Source organism: Cricetulus griseus, unplaced genomic scaffold (assembly GCF_003668045.3).
Source record: "Cricetulus griseus strain 17A/GY unplaced genomic scaffold, alternate assembly CriGri-PICRH-1.0 unplaced_scaffold_73, whole genome shotgun sequence".
NCBI classification, from domain to species: Eukaryota; Metazoa; Chordata; class Mammalia; order Rodentia; family Cricetidae; genus Cricetulus; species Cricetulus griseus.
This window is the reverse complement of record NW_023277414.1, coordinates 20,987-47,312: the sequence shown is the minus strand read 5'-3', so window position 1 is coordinate 47,312 and position 26,326 is coordinate 20,987. Positions and strand designations below refer to the sequence as shown.

The 26,326-nt window shown below is 44.6% G+C and overlaps 2 protein-coding genes and 1 pseudogene across 2 annotated transcripts in view; 2 read left to right on the top strand and 1 right to left on the bottom strand.

The window, feature by feature from the left end:
* Stag3 (stromal antigen 3) overlaps positions 1-18,200 on the bottom strand; it is a 36,213-nt gene extending 18,013 nt beyond the window's left edge. Inside the window, exons 1-13 of the mRNA XM_027412325.2 lie at positions 18,037-18,200; positions 16,534-16,636; positions 16,102-16,221; positions 9,608-9,704; positions 8,610-8,686; positions 8,120-8,324; positions 7,575-7,726; positions 2,597-2,670; positions 1,799-1,922; positions 1,230-1,328; positions 947-1,026; positions 501-608; positions 149-263 (exon numbers count right to left, since the gene is read on the bottom strand). Coding sequence (XP_027268126.1) covers positions 149-263; positions 501-608; positions 947-1,026; positions 1,230-1,328; positions 1,799-1,922; positions 2,597-2,670; positions 7,575-7,726; positions 8,120-8,324; positions 8,610-8,686; positions 9,608-9,704; positions 16,102-16,221; positions 16,534-16,636; positions 18,037-18,200 — 1,518 coding nt within the window. The remainder of the gene's footprint in view (positions 1-148; positions 264-500; positions 609-946; positions 1,027-1,229; positions 1,329-1,798; positions 1,923-2,596; positions 2,671-7,574; positions 7,727-8,119; positions 8,325-8,609; positions 8,687-9,607; positions 9,705-16,101; positions 16,222-16,533; positions 16,637-18,036) is intronic.
* LOC100751195 lies at positions 14,019-14,641 on the top strand (annotated as a pseudogene).
* Positions 18,201-19,762: 1,562 nt separating the features above from the next.
* Gpc2 (glypican 2) lies at positions 19,763-25,365 on the top strand. Its single transcript, XM_027412324.2, has 10 exons — positions 19,763-19,928; positions 20,610-20,768; positions 21,087-21,409; positions 22,163-22,243; positions 22,850-23,012; positions 23,270-23,400; positions 23,549-23,695; positions 23,777-23,916; positions 24,008-24,177; positions 25,106-25,365. The coding sequence occupies exons 1-10, from the start codon at positions 19,763-19,765 to the stop codon at positions 25,363-25,365; spliced, it is 1,740 nt and encodes a 579-aa protein (XP_027268125.1).
* The last annotated feature ends 961 nt before the right edge of the window (positions 25,366-26,326 follow it).

Genomic DNA, 26,326 nt, shown 5'->3' with positions numbered 1-26,326 from the left:
CTGTGAAAGAGGGTTCTCAGTCAGTTATCCACCAGTGCCACATCCAACTGCTCCAGCAAGTGGTGCTGGGAAGCAGGACCCTCCCACCCATTGCCCATCTTGTCCTCTACTTACAGGTCTTGGGCATAACATCCCCTTCCTACATTACCTCACTCTCCATAAAGAAAGCCAGTAAGAGGTAGATGAAAGTCCTCTGGGCTTGTGGACTCCGGCGCCGCTCCCTGCCACCCACTGCTTTTGCCTCACACTCAGGATAGAAGATCCTGGTGGGATGGATACATGGAAAGGACATAGCATGGGAGGAAATGAGGACACACGGGCAAGAGGAGAGCTAAGGAAATCCCACAGGATTGAGAGAGGAAAAGGACAAGAGAGACTTCAATAATTCTGATGAGTCCCTAGGTAGAGCAGAGAGGGGTATGGGGGGGGATAAGGAGGGAGGGGGAGGAGAGAGAGAAAGGAAAAGAGAGAGAGAGGATAGTATGACACACACCACTCACTTCCAGTACACAAACTCCCCTGCAGAAGAGGCCATGGCACGATTAGAAATGTACACAATGGAATAGATTTTCTCACAGTCTGCATTGGTCAGCACTCCCTCCATGTTCCTGAAAGAGAAAAGGAGAAAGGGTGTGTGTGTGTGTGTGTGTGTGTGTGTGTGTGTGTGTGTGTGTGTGTGTCAGTCCTCTCATACAGCCAGGGGTAGAACAAAACAAGGCAACACCTACAAGGACAGGACTCACTGAAAATGTGAGTCAAGAAGTAAACAGTGGGAGAGTTAATGGTAGGGAAGCACCCTCCATCCTAAAACTTGGGATTGCCCTCTGTCTTCCAATCTGCACACAAGGAAGGTCGGTTGTGACAGGTGAGGACAGAGCTCTGGAGGGCTTGTGTCAGGCTACAAAGGCAAGTCTGTGAGGCTGCCTCCCCACTTCCCATAACTCACTTCAGGACAAGGGTCAGCAACCTGATGGCCTCCACTGCCACTTCACACTCTCTGTCCATGGCCATGGACACCATCCTGTCCTGTGCAAAGAACATTATCCAGTCTCTCACTGCACCCATTCCAAAACATCACAGTCTCTTGGAATTTGAACTCACACAGAGGGAACAGGAGCTATATCCAGAATAGCTATGGGTCTGCCAGAGAAACTAGGTGCAAAGACCTGAGGTGAGGAAATGGGAACCACAGCAAAGAGGAAAACCTGGGGATATTGTCTCCATCTTACCTTGAAGCGGTTGGTAAAGAGCTCCATGCGTGTGCTCAGTTCCCGGTTGCTGTAGAGCCCTTCCAGTGCCTTCAAACACTTTAGGCGGACATCCTTGTGCTGTTGAGGAAGGAGACAGGAGAAGGGAAACATGACTGACCAATGATCCCTATAGAGCCTCCAAGTGTCCCTCACTGTTGTTCATTCTGGGCAGGATTCTTGGAATGTAAGAAACAGTAAAGAGCTGACTTCTCATTGAGAACACAAAGGCTCACAGAAGCACTGGACAATCACGAGAAACAGTCCCTTGGCTGGCACTCTATCACTAGTGTTACCATTACCAATTTGCTGTTTCATAGGGAATAGAATTTTCCTATGACAGAAGGTTTCAAAGGAACTCTGACTCCTGAATGCTTTTCTCCTTTCTGCTTTATCCTACCTTGCTCAGCACTGTGATAATCTCAAGGTTCAATGCCTTGATTGGGGGATCATTGTGAAATGTTTGAGTGACAAACCAAGAAAAGTTGAAGTGTCTCAGGAAAGGTTAGAAGAATTGGGTAACAGGGAAAAGGAGGCTGACTTAACCTAACCTTATCATGCAAGGTCCAGCCAATGTATTTTAGGTAGCTGTCATTAAGAAAGGAGGTGCTGTAGCTTTGCATCCAACACCCAATCTCTTCAATGCAGATAGCACGGATCTCAGGAAGGATGTCCCTACACAGAGAGAAAAACACTGACATATTACCTTTTCTCAAAAGTTACTTTTTGGCCTACCACACAGCACTCTCAAAGAAGTTATGTTTGTGACAAAACACCAGGTATTAGGCCTTTCATTTCCTCATTCTAATTTAAACACATGAAATATTAAATATGAGATAGTTTAACTTTGTATCCCCCATACTCCAAAAGTGAGATACTACTACAAATACTCCAATTTAATTCTAAAACAGGTAAAATTTAATCCCATCAGTTCTTCAAACACTATGAAACTCCCCTACCCTTAGCACAATGAAACCACAGGCTGGGTTAGGAAAAGGCTTGCTGAGCAAGACTTGCCTCATGAAAGCCATCTTTCAGGTCTCTGCCCTTGTCTGCTCAAGTCTCCAACTCCAGACAGACAGAGGCAGGGCCAAGATGTGGGAAAGGTCAAGAGGAAGAAAATACTCAATGATATCTTGACATCTGATTTTCCTTCCCAGAAGAATTCACAAGATCCTTTGCAGGTAGGGATAAACCAAATCTTAACTAATTCAACATATCTGTCAGTTTCCACTCCTGCTGCAATAGTCCTGGAACTAACAAAATAACTCAGCACTTGAAAGGGCCTTGTCATTTCCCATGCTATCACCAAGGACAGTAGCTTCAGTAAGAGCCCATAACTGACTCACCTGTACCGGTGGACAAAGACACCTCTGAAGATGGCATTCATCATCCCTTCTATCTCCTCTTGATTCTCTTGGAACTGGAGGAAGGAATGAAGTCAGTCTATTCCTCTTGTACCTCAACAACATAGCATCACAGACACAGAAAAATCTAACATCTACCCACTTCCTGTTTATTGAAGGCCACAGTGTGAACCCTCAGGTATCCTGTATTCTCTTCTAATTACAGAAGAAGAGATGCAGTCTAATGCCTCAAAGGTTGCTTTGTGTTTGATACAAAAACAATGTTCCTGGGAACTGGGGAGATGGTTCAGTGGTTAAGACTACATACTGCTTTTCTAGAGCACCCAAGATCAGTTCCCAGGACCCATATCATATGGCTCAAAATTACCTGTAACTCTAGCACCAGAGGATCTGACATCCTCTTCTGGACACCTTTGTACTCATATAGACACACACACATAAATAAATAAATAAATAAATAAATAAATAAATAAATAAATAACAAATCTTTAAAAAATGGGGTGAGCCTTCTGATTTGGGTTATTCTATTCATACCTGACAGTTTTTGAAAAACATTTTTTAAAACTCATTTAACTTTTTTTTTTATATGCATTAGCATCAGAGTTACAGAAAGTTGTGAGCTTCCAGGTGGGTTCTGGGAATTGAACCCAGGTCCTCTGAAAGAGCAGTCATTGCCCTTAACTGCTGGGCTGTCTCTCCAGCCCTGACAGTTTATTTTTTGTTGTTGTTGTTGTTGCTTGTTTTTGTTTGTTTATTTGAAACAGGGTTTCTCAGTGTAGCTCTGGCTGTCCTGGAACTCACTCTGTAGACCAGGGTGGCCTCAACTCACAGACTCCTGCCTGCTTCTGCCTCCCAAGTACTGGGATTAAAGGCATGCACCACCACTGCCCGGCCAGTTTTGTTTTTGATTACTATCAATTGGGGAAATGAAGTTTTTAAAAATTTTATTGAATGTATTTATTTGGGGAGGGGCAGTGTGTGTGTGTGTGTGTGTGTGTGTGTGTGTGTTTCAGTGGGTACTAGGGATGAACTCAGGCTTGCAAACAAGTGTTTTTACCCACTGAGTGGTCTTGCCAGCTTTAAAACAAACTTTTAGCAAAACGAATTTTTAGTAAGTGCATTTTGATAAAAGTATAAGCAGTAAACAGATATGAAAAAGATTGGATCAGTAATTTTCAGCTGAACAATTTTGTTCCCCAAAGGGTATCTGGTAATGTCTGAATCCCTTCCTCCCAAGGTTCAGGTAACATTGGAGAAGAGCCAGAAGTGATATATAAATGCAAGAAAACAGCATCCTCTGGACACAGCAGGGCTACATAGGAATTCACAGTGACTCTGACTCAGTGAATTCACAGTATGCAAGCCCCTTACAAGCTCAACTGAGGCAAATTCCAGCATGGAAAAGGAATACTTACATTAAGACCCACCCTCAGCCTACAAGCTACTAGAAACTGATAGCTGCTGGTAAAGGGAGAGCCAGTTTTCTTTGAGAGCATTGCCTTTGGTAAGCAAATTGTGCTCCTTTGGAAATCCGCACATCCGAGAGTATATAGGTAGCACAAACTGTACTTAATGGATGAAAAAGAAAACAGAGGCTACAAAGATGGATGTATAGAGAGAAGTGGGGTGGGAGAGTTGGGGAGGGGTGAGTATGATCAAAATGCACTGTACAAAATTCTTAAAAAATAAAATTAATTTTAAATTAATAGTTATTAAAGTTGATTGTCACCACCAGGTAGGATATCAGAGTACTGGAATCTAGCAGATAGAAGCAAGGGAACAGTGCTAATAATGTAAATGGCCAGGACAGTCTCCCAGTGTCAATAAAGCCACTGCTGAGAAACCCTCGACAAGATGAACTAGATACTAAGGAAGCAGAATTATAAGGAGAAAACATCTTTGAAACAACTAATCCTATTTCTTCAATATGTCAATGTATTGGGGGAAATCTGAGGAAGCAGACATTCTGTATTAAGATTAAAAGAGGAGGACAGGTGTTAGTGCATACCTCTAACCCCAGCACAAGGGAGCCTGAAGAGCAGTTTGAGGCCAGCCTAGGCTACATAAACAAGACCCTATCCCAAGGAAGAGAATATTAAGAAGCTCCAGAAACACCAACATCAAATACCCTTAACTTCAATCCTGGATGGAGAATTTTAAGTCTGGATTAGAAAGTATTATGGAATCATGACCTTTTGAGGCATGAAAAAAGTGGTACTGGGTAATAAAAACATGCTACTTTTAAGAGGGTATACTTAAATCTTTAGGGCTGAAGAGCTACTATGTCTATAACTTACCATAAGCTATCAAAACATATAAGCTAACATCATAAAATATTGTTATGGAAAGCACTGTGTATATGGTATTCATTATATATGTGTCCTATAATATCTTGAGTTTTTCACATTTAAAAGATCATCAGTATCAAATTTTATAGAAGTCTGTAAAAGGGAAACTGAGAGAAGACCACTGATGGCAAGATGCACTTGTTTTGAAAAAACAGGGCTAGAATCTAGGTACTATCCCATTTAGTGGGAAATCAAGGAAGTGAAAAGAAGAATGTTACAGAGAAGTGGACTAAAGGGTTGATACACATTCACAAATGAGCAGAAGAAAACAGTATGGTAGGGAGACTAAAGTGGGATAAGGACAACTGATGACAAGTCCAGAAAATAAGAAAGAAGATTCACACTAGTACAGCTCTCCCTTTTCATAGAGATTACACACCAAGACTATCAAGCAATGCTTAAATAGTATCAAATACGGTCCATATAGGTTGAACATATCTTTATATACAATTCTTGGGACCAGTGGTGTTACAGATTTTACAGTTTTTGGATTTTGAAATACTTATATAGACTTTACTTACTGGAAACACAATTTCCAAATCCAATCTGAAATATACTCCAAAATAAAAAAAAATCTGAATGTCATATTGGTGCTTAAAAAGTTTTGTGGACATTTCAGAATTCATATTTTTAGATTAAGGATATTCAAACTGTGTTGTGTGTTTATGTATACACTTATGAGAAACTAGTTTGTAAATTACAGAATAACAAAAGTAATGTTGGAATAATGCTATGTGAACTTGGGTCTCACCCCCACCTTTTCTCTCAAAATAGTCATACTGTTCTTTGGTATTCCTTTTTGGTTTTGAGACAAGGCCTCATTATTCAGCCTGACTGGCCTGGAGCTCACAGAGCTCCTCCTGAGTGCTAGGATTAAAGGCATGCAACACTATGGCCAGCTACTTTGGAGATTTTTGAGCCTTTATTGACTGTGGGAATCTGAAACCTACTCACCTGCAGATCTAATGTTGGTCCATCACACATAATTTAAAATCCTAGACAGTTCTACTATGTATGTAGGCCTTTAACATCATCCTGACCATGAAAAACAGCAAGTGAGAATGGAGTAACACAAAGTTTGCTTTTCAAACTGATACAGCTCAGTGATGGTGCCTTCTTGTCAGATGTAAGGCTTTGGATTCAATTCTCAGTGCCACAGAAAAAGAGAACAAGTGAGCAAGTAAAAGAGACAGACACACACAGTAGCAATTATTTCCTTCTCTTTCGGCACAGCAGAGAAGTTATTGTTTTTTTTTTTTTCACAAGGATTGGGAAAATCATTAATAGATACAGTTAGACATGGTATGTCCTACCAACCTCAAGGTGGAGAAGAGGAGAGTCTGCTCCTAGCAACGAGTAGAAGACAGGTATATCAGTGTTTGACTCAAACACTGCTATTTGAAGTTTAATCAGTCTAAAAGATTTTCCCAGGGCTTACTGTGCCAAAGGTATTATAGTTTTAAAAAAAATTAAAAATGCCTCCTCAAAAGATTCACACATGCACACGCGCACACGTGCGCGCTCGCACATACACAGAGGCTTAGCTGCCTGCAGATAGACTTAAGAGGTGACTGGATCCTAAGGGTTCTAACTTCATCGATGGATTAATCCACATATGAGTTCATAGCTAAATGGACTTATGAGGAGATAGATAAGGCTTAACTGAATGACATAGGTCACTGGGGTCATGTCTTTGAAGGAAACAGCTTGTCCCCAGACCCTTCCCTCCCCTCCCTGCTTCTACTATGATGCAAGTGGCCCTGCTCCATCATAACCTCTAGGCTTTAATAGTCAGCCTCACCAGAGGCACAAAGTCATGGAACCACTTGAACACTGACTGAAACTTCTGAAACTATGAACCAGAGTAAAACTTTTCCTCTTTGAACTGTTTCTCTCAGGTATCTGTCAGAGTGATGAAAAGCCTATCACAAGGAAAACAAAACAAAACTTATGGTGTGGCTGGGTAACCAATTCAATCATTATCTCATTTAAGTTGATCAGAAGGTATAATAACCCCTTTAGTTATTTTTAATTTTTAAATATTTTTCATGCAATATATTTTGGTCATATTCTTTCCCTTCTCCCAATTCCTACCAGAATTACCCATCTTTTTAAAGAAAATGAAACTCAAGTTTTAGAAGTTACATTTTAGAAGTTTTAGAAGGCCCTCTGTAACAACAACTACCAGAACAAAATTGATATCCAGGTGTGACTGAAAGATATGTGCTCTTTCTGTTTCCCAATTAACTTGATCCCCCTTATCATCTGTTGTTTTCAGTACCCCTGTGATAACCTGTACTGTATTTAACATGAAGTTCAAACTTAACTTGGCATACCAGTATAACATTTAAGTACTGCTGATAGTGCTTGCAGACCAATGGAAACTGAAAGAAGGCTGAAATGCAGAAAATTCTAACATTTCTCCAAATTAAACATCTGTGAGCCTATGTCCCAGAAACAATAGGAACACACAATGACTTCAGATAGGATGAATTCAGGAAAACTACTGCCAGTCCCTATTCTTTATCTGAAAGGCTGCTTGAGGTGTACACTTACTGAGAAGTGATGGAGCCCGATAAGGTCTTGGGGGAGGGGCCAGGAGCCTTTCTCACCTCTTTTCGTTTCTCCAGCAGGCTCTCCAGTCGCTCCAGTGCTCTCTGCTCTGGCCCCTTGTTTCGTTCAGCCTCATACTGACGCTGATTGTTGTCTTTGTGCAGACTCAACTGGAGTGCAACTCTTACCAGAGAAGTCATTAGCTTCATGGCTTTAAGTCAGAGGAAACAAGGAAGCCATTGCTCAAGTCAGAGGAGAGAGCATGAGTACAAAAGCAAAAGGGGAAAGGATAAAGAAAATAAAAAGCAGGATGATCCTCAAGTTCTAAGGTTTCCTGTCCCAAAGGGGCCTTCTTCTGCAACTTTTTTGGCCTTCTTTTATGCACCAGTTTATTGCCAAGGGAACACTCTGAGAAGATAGGAAGACTGGGAATCATTACTGTGGTCTCCCCCTTTCCTATGTCCACTAGTGTGTAGCAGGAAGGAGCTCTAGGATAAAAGCAACAAAGTACTGAATAGCACTGATGTAAGTGGGAAGGAAGACATGAAAGTTTCCTCTACCTTATTAATCTCAGGAGAGCCCACTGAGTTGTGTGAATGCTCACCAGCCAGAGTACTAGTATGACGGAAGGCGCGGACCTGGGAATCTGAGAGGCCAATGAGCAGGGAGATAAGGTCATCCATAGGAAAGCCGTCATAGAGGAGGCTGTACTGGCACTGATAGACCAGTGTCTTCACAAACTCACAGAAGCTTCCCTGGAACTTCTTCCAGGATGGGCCTGAAGCTGTCAGGGGATAGTCCCCTGAGTCCTACAAAAGGGTTTATGGAAAGAATAGGAAAATTACTAGGTCCAGGGAAGTCCAAACTTCCTGATTTGATTGTCAAAACTCAATAGCACAATGAAAATGTAACTCTATATACTTCATTTTGCATTATCACTCAATTCCAGAGGCATGCCAGCTAATTTCTGTAAGTCCCTTTTATTAAAAAAAAAAGAACTGTTCTTTATAAAAGCTATTTCCCAGAATCAGAAATAAAGGAGCATTTGAATTCAGGCTAAGAGGAGCAAGATGATCCTGATCAGCTTCCTTTACCTCATTAAACTGTTCTGTTAGGTGCTGGATGATCTCTGAGTTAGACATCATCTTGAACATCTCAGGAGTTACAGTGCCTGGAAATTGAAGGAGACAAGAGACATAAAAAGAAAATAATAAAACCCAGATACATTAGAGGATGAACTAGAGGAAATATTGAGAAGAGCTTGGGGGAATCAGACAACTTAGATCCTTCCTAGTCATGAGCCTGTCATCATTCATTTGTATACCTGCTATGAAATAACTTCTAGAAAATGCAAAGAATTATGTAGTGAAAAACTATGGTTCAAAAAAATACCCCCAAACAAAACAAAGGGGGGAAAAAAAGACTAGGCAAGATGATGAAATCTTCTAAAACAAGTTGATGTTCCCTGGCCCAAACTAAGCTTTGGCATGTGGAGTTTGGGGGCTCTATAGCATCTGACAGAAAACATAGTGGCTGAGAAATAAGAACAAACTACCTCATCTACAAAGACTAAAAGGCACTCGGTGTTTGTGCACAACTGCAATCCCAGCACTCCGGAGGCTGAGGAAAAATATAGGTGAAATGGCTGATAAACAGAAACAAGTAACAGACTGCCTCATAAATGAAGACTAAATGCACTGGATGTCATGTGTATACCCGTAGTCCCAGTACTCAGAGGACTGAGTGAGGCAGGATTGCTTCGGGAATAGGGCCAGTTTGGGATACATTGTGAAACTCTATCTCAAAAAAAAAAAAATAAAATGAAAAAGCCTCCAAGGGTATGATAGTCTAGTTTAAATCTGTGCCTCTCATTATCATGGATGAAGCAAGATTCTTTTCCACCAAAAGGTTGTGTCTCAAAATCAACATAGTTCTCTACTAAATTACTTCCAATACTTATACATCAAAAGTGTAGTTAAATAATCCAGCTCTTGCCTTCTTTACTTAGACAATTTCAATTGTACTCATAAACAGAAGAAAAGTTTTAAACATGAAGGATAGGGATCTGGAAAAGGTAGGGGAGTTTCCTCACTTTTACATCCACAGGAACGAATGAAAAAATTAACGAGCTCCAAGAATCCTGCATTTTCATCTTGCTTGTAGTTTTCTAGCCACTCATCTACCAAAGACTAGGAGAAAAGTGTGGATGATTTCAATTCCAACAATATGACAGGACAGATTATCATATTTGATCTTCTGAAATATACACTTTTTTATTAAAAATTTACAAACATCTTTTCAAACATACTGTTGAATTAGAACGGAAGGTAGAAACCCACATAGGTCAAAAATGGAAAAGCACCAATTCTGGAAGTATGATGCTGACTTTTGATGGAAGGGTTCATTGAACAAGATAGCTATACAGAATGCACAGCATAGGACACAGAGCCTAAGATAATCATTCCAAGAAGAGTAGTCTAAGAAAAGGCCCCCATGTAAGGCTGAGTCCTACAGAGCCGCATTCTTCTCAAAAAAAGAATGGGAAATGAATCTTCAGGGCCACTGGGAATAGTGAGAGAATGTACTCTATAGTGTAGCTGGAGAGAAAAAGTGAATCTCTCCCAAAAATTATAACCATACTTAGCCCTTAGGACTGGATTTACAGTCCAGATTCTTACTACCTATATGACCAGAATAATCTCAGGTAGAGAACTTAATTAAAAGTGATTCTCAGCTGGGTATGGTGGTGAACATCTCTAATTGCAGTATCTGGGAGATGGAGGGGGAGGATCAGGAGTCATCCCCAACTTCATGATGAGTTTGAAGTCAAGTCTGGGCTACATGATACTCTGTCTCAACACAACAACCGCAAAAGTATTCAGAAGTGTTCCCATGTTAGAAACAAATGCAGGTTCCTCTCTTAAAAGCACACCTTTGATGCTGACCAATATACAGTGTTCCAACACGCAGAGCTTAGGAGAAAATGAGTGGACCATAGTAAAAACCTAGTAAAACATATAAGAAAGGAAGACATGGAAAGAAATAATTATAAAGCAGACAACAGAGTATAAGTATTCACTTATGAGAATGAAGGTATCACCGATTATAAAGTGGTTGTTTCATACGATTAAAGAAATATACATATAAAAGTAGAAAAATACAGTCAAATTTGAAAATGAGTTAACTCTGCAGAGGTGAGAAATAAAATGTAAAAGTTTACTGCATATGGCTGGAGAGATGGCTCGGCAGTTAAGAGCCCTTGCTGCTCTTGCAGAAGGCCTGGGTTTGGTTCCCAGCACCACAGTGGCTCACAACCACCAGTTCCAGATGATCTGATGCCTTCTTCTGGATTTTCAGGGCAATACACACTCGCAGTGCATAAGTACTCATAATTTTTTTTACTCTAACAAAACCACAAACTTCTCTGTATGGGTTACAGAGAAGAACAGATGGTGAATGGAATCAATGAAATTGATTCCAAAATGCAACTCAGAGAGGCTGACAGATGGAAGTCAAAGTATTAAAGGGATCAGAGAAGAGACTGAAAAGTTCTAAGATGTAAATGAATTCTAGAATATAATAAAATGAAGAAGAAAGGGAAATATCTGAAAAGCATTTTCCATACTTGTTGAATAACATCATTTCTAAGATACAGGAAGCTAATGGATCTCTAGTATAACAAATGAAAAAGAAATAGTCTATAAGACATCAGAACACAAAACCAAGAAAATCTTCAAAATAATAAAAAAGTCATTTACAAAGAGCATACACTTAACATTTTATAAAACAAAATTTACAAATAAGAACTATGTAAAATACACTGCCCTTGAATCACAAAGGGCTACTGAATTAAATAAAACTTAAAAATCAAATTCCTTAGTTGTATAAGCTAAGGGAAAAAAGCTCAATAATCACATATGGCTAGTGGATACTGTACTAGAAACACTGATATGTAGGACCATTATAAAGTCTGTATTTTAAATGTTTATTTAACGTTGTGTGTTTATGTGATGTGTGAATGGGTGTGAGCACATCACAAATGTGAAGGTCAGATGACAGCTTTCAGGAGCTGGTTCTCATCTTTCATATTTACATGAACTCAGTTATCAGGCTTAAATGGCAAGTGCTTCATCCACTAAGTCATTCCAAAAGCCCTTAAATACTGAGCCCTTAAATACTGTATTGATTAGTGTTAAATTAATAATAGCTGATTTTCAGTAGCAACAAGGAAAGGCAGAAAGCAATGAGAATAATATTTTAATGTGCTAAGTAAGAAATATATTATTTCAGGATGTTATACCTAGTCTAGGCAGGGTAGTGTCTCATGCCTGTAACCTCAGCACTGAGGAGGAGGTAGGAGGACTTCTCTGTGTCTGAGACCAGCCTGGGCTAAAGTGAGACCCTGGGGTGGAGTAGCACATTTAATCCCAGCACCTGTGAGGCAGAGGCAGGTATAGGTCTGCAAATTCCAAGCCAGCATAGTATACATAATTCCAGTCTAGCTAGGGCTACATAGTGAGACTCTGTCTCAAAAAAAATTATAAGATTCGGTATCTAGTAAAAGATCTTTAATAAGCAAGTACATTTTTATACCAACAAAATATGAAAAGCTTTATTAATAAAAATACTTCCTAAAGGGTAATCTGGATATAAAAGGGAATGAATATTTGAGATTCAAGAAGGAATAACGAACAAAAACTTGAAAAACATAAATGAGCACTATATTAAAATAAAATGTGATTAGCTGAGGAAGGGGAAAAGATTGAAACAGTAGGACAGCATGTATACTGGAGGAGATAGCTGTCCTTAAATACACTAAGGTCCTTTAGAAGTCATTGAGGGAAGAAAAAGACAATATAAAGCTGGGGCACACAAAATGGTAGAGATACATTCAAATATATCAGTAATGATAATAAATGCAAATTAGTTAAACTTCTATGGAGTGCAGATTGGCAAAATAAGGAACACAGTTCAGACGTGAGAAGAAAAGATACACAGTAAAACTGGAAATTTGGGGGGAAAAGACAGCACGTCAATAATAACCAAAATCAAAATCAATGTTAACTACTACTAATATTAATGTTAACTATTAATATCAAACAAACCAACTCTAGAAGTGCCAAAATTTTAAAAATGTTTTATTTATTAAGTAGATAAAATTTTAAATTCTAAATCTCTATACAATATTATACTTTGTAAACTTTGAGAAAGTATGGATATAAATATAAATGGAATAAATATAAAGAAAAATAAATATAATAGGAATAACTGAAAAAGTCACCTTTATAGATTTTTTTTTGGTGACAGGGTCTCTCTGTGTAGCCTAGGCTGTCCTGGAACTAACTATATAGACCAGGTTGGTATCTAACTCAGAGATCCACCTGCCTCTGCCTCCTGAGTGTTGGGATTAAAGGTGTGTGCCACCATGCCCAGACCTGCATAGATTTTTAATAGCCTTTCCCTGTATTATCACACAGAACAAAGCATAAGAAATAACAGCATCAGAAACTTCAAAATATCATCATATTAAACACTCTCAGTCTCATTCAAGAGCATACCAACTGGAAAATATGAACTCTCTTCAGGTTGCCTGAACAGCAGTTTAAAAAAAATCTTACTACATACTTAGAAAGCTAAGTCTGCTTAAGTTTGAAAGACCACATTGTTTGAATATACTGCTATAAACTGAGAGATCAAACAACAAAAATACAACCAAAAAACTTGAAATACCCCTCTGAAAATTATAAAATTTACATTATGTATCAATATGAATGGATCATAGTGTTTATCAAAAAGTTAAATTACAGAATACCAAAGAATGATGCACCTAAATTGATGAAGAAATACATTAATGATAATACTATAACTACAAGTGAATAACTAACAAAATTCAGTTTAGCATCTCTCTGACTGATAAAGGGAACTAAGGGACTAAGTAGGGTGGAGAGATACATAAATGTCTCTTCAGCTCTACTATTATCTTGTTTCTTGAATTGAAGGCTAGCAATTTGGGTAATTTTTCTTTCTAATACTGGGGACAGAATGTTGGAGTGCCTTATATATGCTAGACAAATATTGTACATCTGAGCTGTATGATCAGCCTAGTGTTTTATCTATATATAGGATTTATTCACTTAAAAAATTATTACGTATTATGTATACTGTGCTCTGCCTGCATGTCAGATGAGGACACCAAATCTCATTATAGATGGCTGTGAGACTCCATGTTGCTGGGAATTGAACTCAGGTCCCTTGGAAGAGCAGCCAGTACTCTTAACCTCTGAGCTATCTCTCCAGCCCCTATACATTCTTTTTTTTTTTTTTTTAAAGACAGGCCCTCACTATATATTCCTAACTGTTCTGGAACTTACTGTGCAGCTCAGAAATATGTCTGAGATTAGAGGGATGTGCCACCAGACTTGCCAAGCTTCATTCACTTTTAAATACATGTAATAAAAACATAAACAGGCAGGCTCTGCCCCCTGAAGGAGCTGGGCCAGAAGATGGTGGAGGCCGCGGAGCTCAAGTTGCTGGAGAAGTCTCTGGGACTGAGGCCAGGGAATAAATACAGCGCTCAGGGCGAGTGACAGATTCCAGTTCTACAAATAAACAATGGTCCCAGTCTAACGGGATTGGCTACCATTGCCACCCATCTAGTCAAACAAGCCAGTAAAGAGCACTTGCTGGGGAGCACTGCAGAAGAAAAGGCCATGGTTCAGCAGTGGTTAGAGTACAGGATCATCCAAGTGGATGGGCACTCCAGTAAAGAAGACACCCACACCCTGCTGAAGGATCTTAATTCCTATCTTGAAGATAAAGTCTACCTTGCAGGATAGACTTGCAACATCACCTTGGCAGATATCCTACTTTACGGGCTCCATCGCTTTATAGTTGACCTGACAGTGCAAGAAAAGGAGAAATATCTTAATGTGTCTCGCTGGTTTTGTCACATTCAGCATTACCCAGACATCAGGCAACATCTGTCCAGTGTTGTCTTCATCAAGAACAGACTGTATGCTAACTCCCACTAGAAGTTCCTGCTGGGCAGCAGCAAGATTAGAAGTGTAAAATGTATTTTGGACCATGGTTCCAATGTAAATTAATGTGATGTCATTGTTTCCCTGTTAATGTTGGTAGAATTTTTAACATGTAAACTCAAGTCTGAATGTTTTATTTGTCCCTTAGTTGAAGTTGTGCAGTTTTTTAATGTAAAAATTCAACTGTTATTCAAGCAAATCACGATTGGATTACAAATTATCTCATATTTATAGGTAAAATTTGTTTTAATAAAATTTGCATATCAGTGGCAGAATCTTAAAAAAATAAACAAAAAAATGTGGGGACAGAGAAATATTTAATATAACTGCTTAAGAAGCAACATATCTAGGCTTCTTTCTGCATCAACCAGTGACTTTCCTGTGTCTTCTAGAAAGGCAGAATTGCTCCTGTTCTGTGACACTTAGAAAAGGAATACTCTCCTCTGAGGGCTCTCTTACTATCACTGTAGTGATTCATACTCCTCTGTCTTATCTTTATTGGTCTAGGTATGCCAAATAAAATGTCAACCACAAATTAAATTGGGAGATTCTGATCCTTATTGTCTTCTTACCCTACAAAGAATCAGTGAGTCTGATATTTTGGCTCACGCCTTTAATCCCAGCAGTGTGAGGCAAAGACAGGCAGATCTCTGTGAATTGAGACAAGCCCGACCTGTATACTGAGTTCCAGGCCAGCTCGGGATACATTAAGAAACCCTGTCTCAAACAACACAGAGATGAAGTATGCAGTTGCCACTCTCTCAAGCCAGCGCAGCCTCTTTCTCACTGAGCTAAAGCTGAAGGAGGGTCAGCAAGGTCTCAATAGCACGGCCTGTATAAAACAGACCATCTGAAATTCCACAGACGGTAAAGCAACCAGCTCTAACTGTTAGCCAGAAACTGCCCTCTACTGGTGGGGTTAAAAAATCTAGCTCATCACTACAGGCCTGATGCTGTGGCTCTCTGTAAAAGTATCACAAGTCCACTGAATTTCTGATTCACAAAAACTCCCTTTCAAGTGTCTGGTCAGAGTATATCGGTGCTTTGAAGGAGGCAACAGAGACCTATCTGGTTGGCATTTTTGAAGATACCAACCTGTGTGCTATCTATGCCAAATGTGTAACAATTATACCTAAAAACATCCAGTAGTATGACTTATACATGGAAAACACACTGACAAATCCACTTTGAGGGGAAACATTTCATTCCCAAAAAGGAATTTTCCAGTCTTCTTCCTCTTATCAATAGTTCTATGCTACATATTTTTCCCCATGTTGTCAAAAAGTATATGATTGCAAGTAAAAAAATGGGAGATAGAAATCAGGTATTGGTAGTTGATTTCCATTTTCACTTGTGTGTAAATTTTTAATATAAATGGAAACTGTAAAGCATTAACACAAGTCAAAAATTTCAGCAAATAAGTTTCAACAGTTCAACTTTTATAAATATAAACTTGCAAAAATTTTCTAGACAATGCAATTTAAAAAAATATAATTAAATTCTTTATTGATGTCAGAGGAATAGGAGCAGAGGCGAGCCACTTCTTTACCTGCATGTCACTTTTGGCAGCTTTTACAGCATCAAAGAGGTCACTGGTGAGCAGCACTGATTCATTCTTGCTATGCCCACTAGGTACTATTCGGGACCGCTTCTTCCGACGTTTTGCCACCTATTACGTGTAGAAAGAAATATTAGAGGTACAAAAGCTGTCAGAATGACACTAACATTTGATTTCATCATTGTCATCTTAAGCAGCCTTAAGCTGCCAATTCCACAGCTATGCTTCCATTATTGTTTCAGATTTTAACTGATTTTTTTATTCTTGTGAAATTTGTTATTACTAACCTTTTTTCTTTTTAAAGAATTCTGGCACTTCTCCATCCTAATGTTATCTTTTATTCCATCCCATCACCTAAGTCCCTTTCAGACTTTTCTTTGCTGATTCCCCAACCAGTTTCTAAATTAAATAAAATGGACTCACTGGGGCAGCTCTGGGTGGTCGTTTGGCTGCCCTCTTCTTCGCATTGCGCCTTGAGTTGTCTTCAAAGTCACTGTCTTCATTAGTTGACACAGAGGGACTATCCCTATTGAGAGAGGATGATTTCCCTTGTACCACTCCATTCCTTCCACATAAAGAGTTAACTATAACTCTTTTCTATTTATCTCTAATTGTGCCACATCTACATAAGAAAAACATTCAAATTTTAAAAGATAAGGGGCAAGAAAAATCACTTCAAAGCAGTAGAGATGAAAAATGAGGAACTGAAAGCTGGTGAGACAGCTCAGCAAGTAAGAGCACCAAAGCCAGAGGCCCACTACCGGGACCCCGTGGTGGACAGAGAGAACATGACTCCTGAAAGTTATCCTCTGACCTCCATGTATATGTCTGTAGCATACACATATGCCATATACACCTAAATAAATGTACTTACACTTTTTTAAGAATGAGGAACTGAAATGGGTGAACTAGACAACAGGTATTCACAGGCATGTTCAGACTACTACTCTGTGTGCAGAAAAACCAACATGGCTGAGGAGTGACTTATCACTCATACATAAGTAGACGGGTGTGTACCTGGGGTTATAGTTCACCCTTGAAATATAACCTTAGTGACTCAAGTTCATAGCGTTAATATAATCTAGTCCTCAATAATAGCACTGGCAGAAACAGAAATGATTCAGAGACAGCCAATTAAAACAAATGGGATAAAGATAATGGTATGTGAGATTATTTTCTCCTAGAAAAATTACAAAAACATGATATGCTGTTATAATCTTCACAGAATAAACTCATAAAGCTATAAGGATCATGGATCTGTTTTTAAAATCTCAAACAGAACCACAAGATACCAACTAAAATACATCTACAAATTTTCAAGCAACAAATAAAGCGCTCTTTATTTATACACTCTCTGTCCCTGATGTCACTAGCAACTGTTATGTGCTAAGCACTGTTACATGTTCAAGATAGGCTTAGGTAGCAAGATGAATTCAAAACTAGACGTGCACTCTATTCGTTTTTTTTTCAGGGTCTTGCTATGTAGCCCAGGATGGCCCTCTGAACTTAGCATTCTTGATGTTTATAAGATGTAAGACAGCCAAGAAACAGCAGAGCTGAGAGGAGTCTCCAAACTGAACTTGTACAGCATTTCCCCTCCTGACTTCTCCCTTCCCTGCCTTCCATTTTTTGATTGTTTAGTTTATTTTTATTTATTGTTGTAAAGCAGAGTCTCATGCATTCCTGGCTAGCTTGAACTCACTATGCAGCTGTCATTAACCTCTTGATCCTCCTGCCTCCATAGGCCAAGTTGTGGGATTACAGGTGTGTTCCACCACATCCAGCTTTCAGTACAGCATTTCTGATATTTTCATACAGCCCCACACATACTATAACCAAGATAGGAAAACAACAGAGAGGATAGTTGTTGAAGATACTGAAAGGGCCCCGAAACGCAACAACCTCTCTGTCACCAACTGTGCTCACCACTCTACAGGATCCTGTGAGTTCCTGTCCTCACAGGGTAGGCTGCTGGAGGAGCAAGGAGAAGAGGCCATCTGTGTACTTCCCACAGACTTTTGCCGTGGGGAGGACACACTGTCTGAGGCAGAGCCATGGAGCTGAGAGGAAGGTGGCCACAGAGTAGGCATGACACTTCAGCTGTAGGAAAAAAGAAAGAGTGTTTCTACCACTGCTACTCCATCCCTGTCATGACCACCTTTCTCCCCGAGGGCATGGTCCTGGCACTGGGGGGTGGAGCACCAAAAACAACACAGAGTCAACCTAACCACACTGTGGTATTAAGGCCACAGCTGCATCAAGGGCTGGCAAACAAAAAGCTTGTGTGATAAGAGGGTTGATAGTGCAGTCCTGTAATCCCAGCTACCTGGGAGGCTGAGGCAGGAAGGTCACCAAATTCAAAGACAGCCTGGGTTATGGGATCAATTCCAGACCTGCCTGGGCAATCTAAATCTAGCCAGACTTTATCTCAAAATAAACAGAGAAAAAGAAAAGAAAAAGAGAGGTCTGGGGATTATAGTTGAGCGGTAGAAGGCTTGTCTAACATGCTCAAAGACTCCGGGTCCACTCTTTAGGTAAATAAATAAATATAAATAAATAAAGCGGGCTAGAGGGTTTACTCAGCAGAGCAGCTCCAGGCACGAACCCCCCCCCCAGTCGGGGTTGGGGCGGGGGGGGGGGGAGTGGGTTGGGGCCAGGGATTCGGGGGGCCGGGGGGGGGGGGCCCGGGGCAGGGTGGGCCGGGGCCGAGGGGGGGTCGGGGCAGGGCCGGGAGGCGGGGGGGGGGGGGTGGCGGTCAGGGCGCGGCCTACTCAAGGGCTCCAAGGGGCAACCTCACTGTAGGAGCTTGCAAGAGTGACCTCTAGATGAACACAGGTGAAGCAAGGCCACCACCTCCGGGGTCCTTTCACGTCCCACTGGTCATCCCACCTCTGACTGAGACGCCCGCCGCGGCGACTCTTCTTCCTCAGGTGTCGGGCGGGTAAGTCTAGAAAAACGCGGGAAGGCAGGGGACTCGCCGCGCAGGCGCGAGATTAACCGTGCTTCGTGCAGCTGAGAAGTGTCGCGAGACTTGGGGGAGAGAGCGAGCTCGTGCTAAGCACGTTCTGGCCACAGCACGCTCGGCTTCGAGCCGCCACCAGGCATGAGGCGTGCGCTCCTGTCACGTGCGCTGGAGCGCGTGTGGGGCGCTCCGCCCTGGCCACGCCCCTTTTGCTCCTATGTCCCCCTCCATTGGTTGAGCGTTCTGCTACCGCCTTCCGTGCGGCTTCCCAATTGCAATAGGCTGAGTTTCACGCAAGCCCCGCCTTTCGAGCAGGAAAGCCACGCCTCTCCTCCAGGCCACATTTCCTCTGCCTCCCGGCCCTTCGCGGTGTAGCCGCGTTCCGCCCCCTGCCGGGTTCCCCTTCCACATTGGCTTCTTTTCTACCCTGACCCCGCCCCCGAGGCCGGCTCCTTCTTATCATTGGCGGGGCTCCGCTTCGGGCCCCGCCCCCTGTCCCGCTCCCGGGCTCCCATTGTCTCGGCAGATGCCGCCTGGTCCGGCTCCCGTGCTGGGGTGGTTCGGTTTCGGGGGGTGCGCTCTTTCTCTTCTCTTGGAGACGTTCCGCGGCCGAGGAAGGAACTGTAGAGTTCTGAGGACTCCCTTTCCTCCTAGGACCCACTCTGCCCCGTCCCGGGGAGGAGAGCAGCTATGTCCGCGCTGCGTCCGCTCCTGCTTTTGCTGCTCCCTCTGTGTCCCGGTCCTGGTCCGGGACCTCGGAGCGAGGCAAAGGTCGTCCGGAGCTGTGCAGAGACTCGGCAGGTGCTGGGAGCACGGGGATATAGCTTAAACCTAATCCCTCCCTCCCTCATCTCAGGTGAGAAGAAAGAGGAAGACTGAAGAGGCAGAGGTGGGAGGGGGCGGGGACGGGGCCCCCCATCTCACGACGACGCTTTCCTTTCAGTGACCATTGTGATAATGGTTTCATCTCTTAGGCATCTCTCTTCTTCTTCTCTTCCTCCGCCTGTAACTTCCTTTCCAGGATCACAATAACCCTGCTGCTCACATAATAGCCGTCACTCAATCCCCACCCAAGGAATCCCCTCTCTGCAATTAGCACACCGTTAGTGTCTTTCTTAGCAGACAGGAATCCCCTTGCATTTTCTATGAGCTTCTTTTATGATTATACTTTCTTGCTCACCAAGTAGCCCCATCTCTACAAACCCCATTCTTCACCTGTGCCACAGACGTCCCATAAATCCTTGGAGGCGTGGCGTGTGCTGTTTTGGGGAGGGTCACCTGAAGACACCCTGGTCACTAATTTGGCCCTCAAGGCAGCTGTCATATAGATGATGCTATGACAAATAGGGGTGAACTCGGGATGGGTGAGGACAATACAGGAGGGTTCAGGTAGGGCTGAAGGGGCAGACAAAGGAACAAGCAACTGGACCGGGCAGGCAGAAGAGACCAGTCAGCCCCCAAAGATAGATGGGAGATGGAAGGAAGTTCATAATACCCTTCTTGCCATCCACGGTCCCTCCCTGTTTCCTCTGCCCAGGTGAGCACCTTCAGATCTGTCCTCAGGAGTACACCTGCTGTTCCAGTGAGACAGAGCAGAAGTTGATCAGGGATGCTGAGGTCACCTTCCGTGGCCTGGTGGAGGACAGTGGCTCCTTCCTGATCCACACCCTGGCTGCCCGGCATAGAAAGTTTAATGGTGAGGACCCTTGGGGGTCTCCAGGTGTACTTCACAGCTCTTTATGTTGGTGATTCCCCCTCAGCTTCCTGCCCCCACCTCCTGCAGTCTTGACACAGCCCACCGCCCACCCCAGAACTCCCCATAACTGCCCGGTCCTGCTTATCTCCAATTCCCACTCCACCTTCTCTCCAGGGCCCTGCCCTTCCTCAATCCTAGTCTGCCAGATCTCTGACTTGCCCAGTCTTCTAATTCTTTGCCTCTTCTTTTCCTCGTTCTCTGCCCTCCTGTCTCTGCTCTACCTTTCCCTTTTCCCTCCTCTCACTCCACCTCTGGTAGAGTTTTTTCGGGAGATGCTGTCCATATCCCAGCATTCTTTGGCCCAGCTCTTCTCGCATTCCTATGGTCGCCTGTATTCCCAACACGCCATCATCTTCAATAGTCTGTTCTCGGGCCTGCGGGACTACTATGAGAAGTCTGGCGAGGGGTTAGATGACACCTTGGCGGATTTCTGGGCACAGCTCCTGGAGAGAGCCTTCCCTTTGCTGCACCCACAATACAGCTTCCCTCCTGACTTCCTGCTCTGCCTTACTCGGCTCACCTCTACTGCCGATGGCTCTCTGCAGCCCTTCGGGGACTCACCCCGCCGCCTCCGCCTACAGGTGAGGGGATCCCACGACCTGAGCTTCAGCAATCTCTGACCTAGTGTGCTCTAATTTATGAACCATCATCTCCAAGACAATCTCCCCCTTTGTGCCCTTGTCATCTCTGACCTCATGCCCTACATCTCAGCCCTTCTCTGACTTGGTGGTCCCCATCTCAAGCCTTGGCCACCTATGCCTGACCAGTGCCCCTTGATCTTCTTTAACTACATGCCCATCCTCATCTTTGCCCCACTTTTGTATACACACTTGGCCCTCCACCCCCAGTTACTTTTCTGCCACTACCTCTGTAATCCCCACACAGTCACTTCCTATGGTTCTACTAAACCTGAGCTGGACAGTCCATAGTTGGGAATCATTTTCACTTACAGTATATCACATTGAATTGTCACCATAATTGTTTGAGGTAAATAAGAGCACCCTGATTTTACAAAGGAGAAAAATGGGGCTCCCAAGCAAGTCTTATAACCAAGAAGTGGTAACGCTCAACCTCACACCTTAGTCTTGTAACTTTTAAGGTCAGGGTTCTGACACACAGTCTATCAAACCTTGTTCAGCACAACCCTGCCAGCTCTCTCCAAACACCCAGGCTTTCTAGACTACAATTCCTTTGGGGTATCGAACCTCCCCCTTATATCACTCAACGGTGTACCCACCCCAAGTTAACCTAGAAACCCAGCCTCCTGATGTCTCAGCTTGTCTTCACAAACTCATAATCATTTTTGTCTTTTTTCCCCCCACCTCGCCTTCCAGATAACCCGGGCACTGGTGGCAGCTCGGGCTTTGGTCCAGGGTCTGGAGACTGGAAGAAACGTTGTCAGTGAAGCACTTAAGGTTAGAGGGGACCAGAGTATGTACAGAGCCTAGGGAGTGAGGAGGACAGGCACCAACTGGTGGGAGGAGCCTCGAGCTGTCCCTTGTCTGCTCCTGTGCTCTGGTGTTCCAGGGTACAGAGTCAGGCCTCCACGGGTGTCTAAAGGGATCTCCTGTGACTTCTGGTTCTCCCCTCTGGTGACTCACATGCCTTCTGTGAGGGCTTGGAGGAAGCCCTCATTTCCGTGGCAGTTCAAGATTGCAGCGAACGCCTCAGTGGCCGCTCCCTCCTCCTTGCTGCTGAAGGCCTTTCTGCATCACCAGTCCTGCCCCCAACCTCACCTCCTGCCTCCTTTCTCTCTCCTCAGCCCTCTTGGGCTCACTCTTGGCCCTGAGCCTCTCCCTAGTAGCACCTCTCATGAGGTGGATTCAGCAGGGTTGCCTCTGGGTACTCCCCTTGTAGCCCAGGGGTCAGCAGCCACAGTTGGTCACATCCAGCTTCCTACTGATAGCCTGGGGAGGTGGGTCAGGATATCTCTCTCTCACCTCTCTATGCCCAGCACCACGCTTGCTAAGAGCAGCCTAGGTGTTCATGGATGCCCAGACCCATTCTCTACCCCCCCCCAGGTGCCCGTGTTGGAAGGCTGCAGGCAGGCCCTGATGCGTCTGATCGGCTGCCCACTTTGTCGGGGAGTCCCCTCGCTTATGCCCTGCCGGGGCTTCTGTCTCAATGTGGCCCATGGCTGCCTCAGCAGCAGGGGACTGGAGCCTGAATGGGGCGGATATCTGGGTGAGGGAGCTCATGAAAGCCCTAGTGGAGGAGGGCCCTGAGTAGGTTGGGGGCCATTTGTGTAAGAAGAGGGCGGCCTAAAACCAAACTGGGAGGAAGAATAAGAGGGAGGGGGTTTTTCTCAAGTGATGACACACACTACCTCCAAGCAAGCAAATTGCTCTTTATTTTTAAGGCCCTAGTGAGATTTGTGGGACTGTCCTAGTTCAGTACATACCCTCTACTTTCTCTGCCCGCCCCACCCCCCTTCCCTCCAGATGGTCTTCTGCTGTTGGCTGAGAAAGTCCAGGGACCCTTTTCCTTTGAGCTGGCTGCCGAGTCCATCGGGGTGAAGATCTCAGAAGGGCTGATGCACCTGCAGGAGAACAGTGTAAAGGTGTCAGCCAAGGTATAGAGAGGGAAGGGTGAAGGTGAGCTGTGGCCCACATAAGTGAGTGTCAGAAACAATAGAGCATACGGGAGACGGCAGATGCAGAGGTGGGGCCCAGTGTGGTTTGCTTCAGAGTGGCTGTGCTGAGGTCTCTTCCTATGCACAGGTGTTTCAGGAATGCGGGACCCCGCATCCGGTGCAATCCCGTAACCGTCGAGCACCAGCTCCCCGAGAAGAGGCCAGCCGGCCCTGGAGGGTGGCGGCCGAGGAAGAGCGTCCCACGACGGCGGCGGGCACTAATCTGCACCGCCTGGTGCGTGGAGGAGCTGCGGACGGCGGGCGGGCGGGTGGGTGTGGCACGACAGACACTGCAGCTTTGTTTTCTATCGCACAGGTAGGGGAGCTCCGCGAGAGACTGGGCCGAGTGCGGGGCTTCTGGGCTGGACTGCCCGTGACGGTGTGTGGGGACCCCCGCATGGCGGCCGACCTGTCCCAGGAGGCGGCACCCTGCTGGACTGGAGTTGGGAGAGGCCGGTGAGTGAGGCTCTGGCGTGGCGGCCGCGGGAGTCGGGCAGCAGCGGGAGGGAAGGCAGCAGCGGGACCCCTCGGGGTGCTGTGTCCTCAGGTATCTGTCGCCTGTGGTCGTGGGCTCTTTGAACGAGCAGCTCCGCAACCCGGAGTTGGATACCTCGGGTCCCGATGTCCCTACGCGGCGGCGGAGGCTGCATCTCCGAGCGGCTACGGCTCGGATGAAGGCGGCGGCGCTGGGTCAGGACCTTGACATGCACGATGCGGGTGAGGCCCAGAAACGCGCCCCTTGTCCCCGTCCACTGGCAGTCAGTCTCCAGCGAGTCTCCCCTAGGGGTCCGCCCATTGCTTCTCTTGGCCCGCCCGCCGGCGGCCCTCAGCTTCCCTCACAGCTCGCTGCTCTGGAGCGCAGCCCACTGCCTCGCTGCCCGCTCTCTGCCCCCTCAAGCACCTGCTCTTGGAACTTCCGGTTGCCCCTGACACCACCCCACGCTGAGCCTCCAGTCCCGCCCATCTCCTTTTGAGTCCCACTCGCTGCCCTGCTGGCCCCCCATTAACTTGCTTCATTCTTTCCTATTCGTTTAAGCCTTTCCTAAGTGCCTGCCTCAAAGGTCGCCATCCTTGATTGCAGTGAAAGACACAAACATCCCTACAGAGATCTCTGAGGGGACTTACTGTAAAGAGCAGTCCTGGGGACAGGGAAGCTAGCTGTCGTACCTACCACTGGACTACCCCCACCCCCAAATTAGCCAAAAAGAGAAACGAACACATTCACGTTTTATTCTTTGTCTTGGTAGCTCTCCCTACTCTTCCCCATCCCATTTCTCTGCTTTTGTTTTTTGTGGCTTCCTGTCTGTGTTCTCGCCCTGTCTACCCATTTCTGGCTTTATTCTGTCTCTGGATTTTCCATCTCTCATTACCTTCTCCCATCTCCACGTCTGGTGTCGGTTTCTGATGGTACGTTCCCTCCCCTGGCACTCCTGCCCATCACTCTTACGTACATTTCCTTCTCTTGCCTCTCTTTATCTCTCTTTTTTCGTATATTAAGTAACAATGGGTTGGGTTGGACATTTTCGTGCGTGCCTATATATAAAAACATGTGCTTGTGTTTCACCTCAGTTTCTCTTCTGTTTGCACCGTCCCCACCTCTCATTCTCTTCTTTCCACCCTACCTCTGTCCCTCCCATCTCCACAGATGAAGATGCCAGTGGCTCCGGAGGAGGACAACAGTATGCTGATGACTGGAAAGCTGGGGCAGCACCTGTGGTACCCCCAGCCAGACCTCCAAGGCCACCTCGCCCTCCTCGAAGGGATGGCCTTGGGGTCAAAGGAGGAAGCGGCAGTGCCAGATATAACCAGGGCAGAAGCAGGAATCTGGGATCATCTGTTGGGCTCCATACCCCACTCATCGTCATTCTCTTCCCCTCAGCCCTGACCCTGCTCGGACTTCGATAACCAGGGAGGGGCGCCCTAGCGTCAGGAGGGTTAATGGCCCTTTCCTCTCCACCTTCCTCAGCTGAGCATGAGGAAGGGTGGAAGGGGCCTACAGAGAGGGTAGAAAGGGACTTTGTGGGTGAATGCTGGGGCCCCAGATCCAAGAGTTTCCCATTGATGGGCTGGGGGGTAGGTGGGTGTTCATAATATTTATTTTTTCATTTGGGAACTGGGGATATTTATTTAGGAAAGGGGGTATGGTTCAGCTCTTTTAAGGCTTGGGGCTCATTGGTGCAAAAGGCAGAGGGGGTGGGGTGTCAAGGAAAGGGTTGAAGGAACTTGGAAGTAGGGGGAGGGGTATTGGCATGGGGGATACCTGGTATTGAAAGTGGACAGATAAACCTAGCTGGGAGTGATGTCACATGCCTGCAAACCCATTATTTGGGAAGCTGAGGCAGGAGGATTGAGAGTTGGCACTCAACTCACACAAAAACAATGCTAGGTGCTGACAGTGGGACAGAGGATGGAGTAGGGGGAGATGGACCTGGGTTGTATTGGCTCTTTAAAGGCATCTTTTTCTTAAGTGGGGGAGGGGGGCTCATCTTGTGACCTTTGCCATGCACACCCTTCACAAGCTCCATTTCATATGTCAGTGTCTATTGGTAAATAAATAATTTATTGGACCATACCTGTGGCTTTCTATACTGTCTGTGGGGGTGGGCGTGTCGTGCATGTGCACACCCAGAGGCCAGAGGAGAGCATCTGTCCTGCTCTGCCTTAATCCCTTGAGACAGGCATTCTCACTGAACCTGGAGCTAGGTTGGCAGCCAGCAAGGTCCAGTGATCCTCTTACCCCACCCCTCCCATATCACTGGAGTTACAGGCAGCTGCATTTGTGGCCACACCCAGCTTCACATGGATGCAGGGGATTTGAACTCGGGTTCTTATGCATGTGTAGCAAGTGCTTTTCTTTCAGTCTGTT

Excerpts from the sequence above, each read along its gene's own strand:
- Gpc2 (XM_027412324.2), top strand. The coding sequence starts at position 19,763 with ATGTCCGCGCTGCGTCCGCTCCTGCTTTTGCTGCTCCCTCTGTGTCCC. Across the intron at positions 20,769-21,086 it reads CCGGCATAGAAAGTTTAATG|AGTTTTTTCGGGAGATGCTG; the intron begins GTGAGGACCCTT and ends CACCTCTGGTAG. Across the intron at positions 21,410-22,162 it reads CCCGCCGCCTCCGCCTACAG|ATAACCCGGGCACTGGTGGC; the intron begins GTGAGGGGATCC and ends CTCGCCTTCCAG.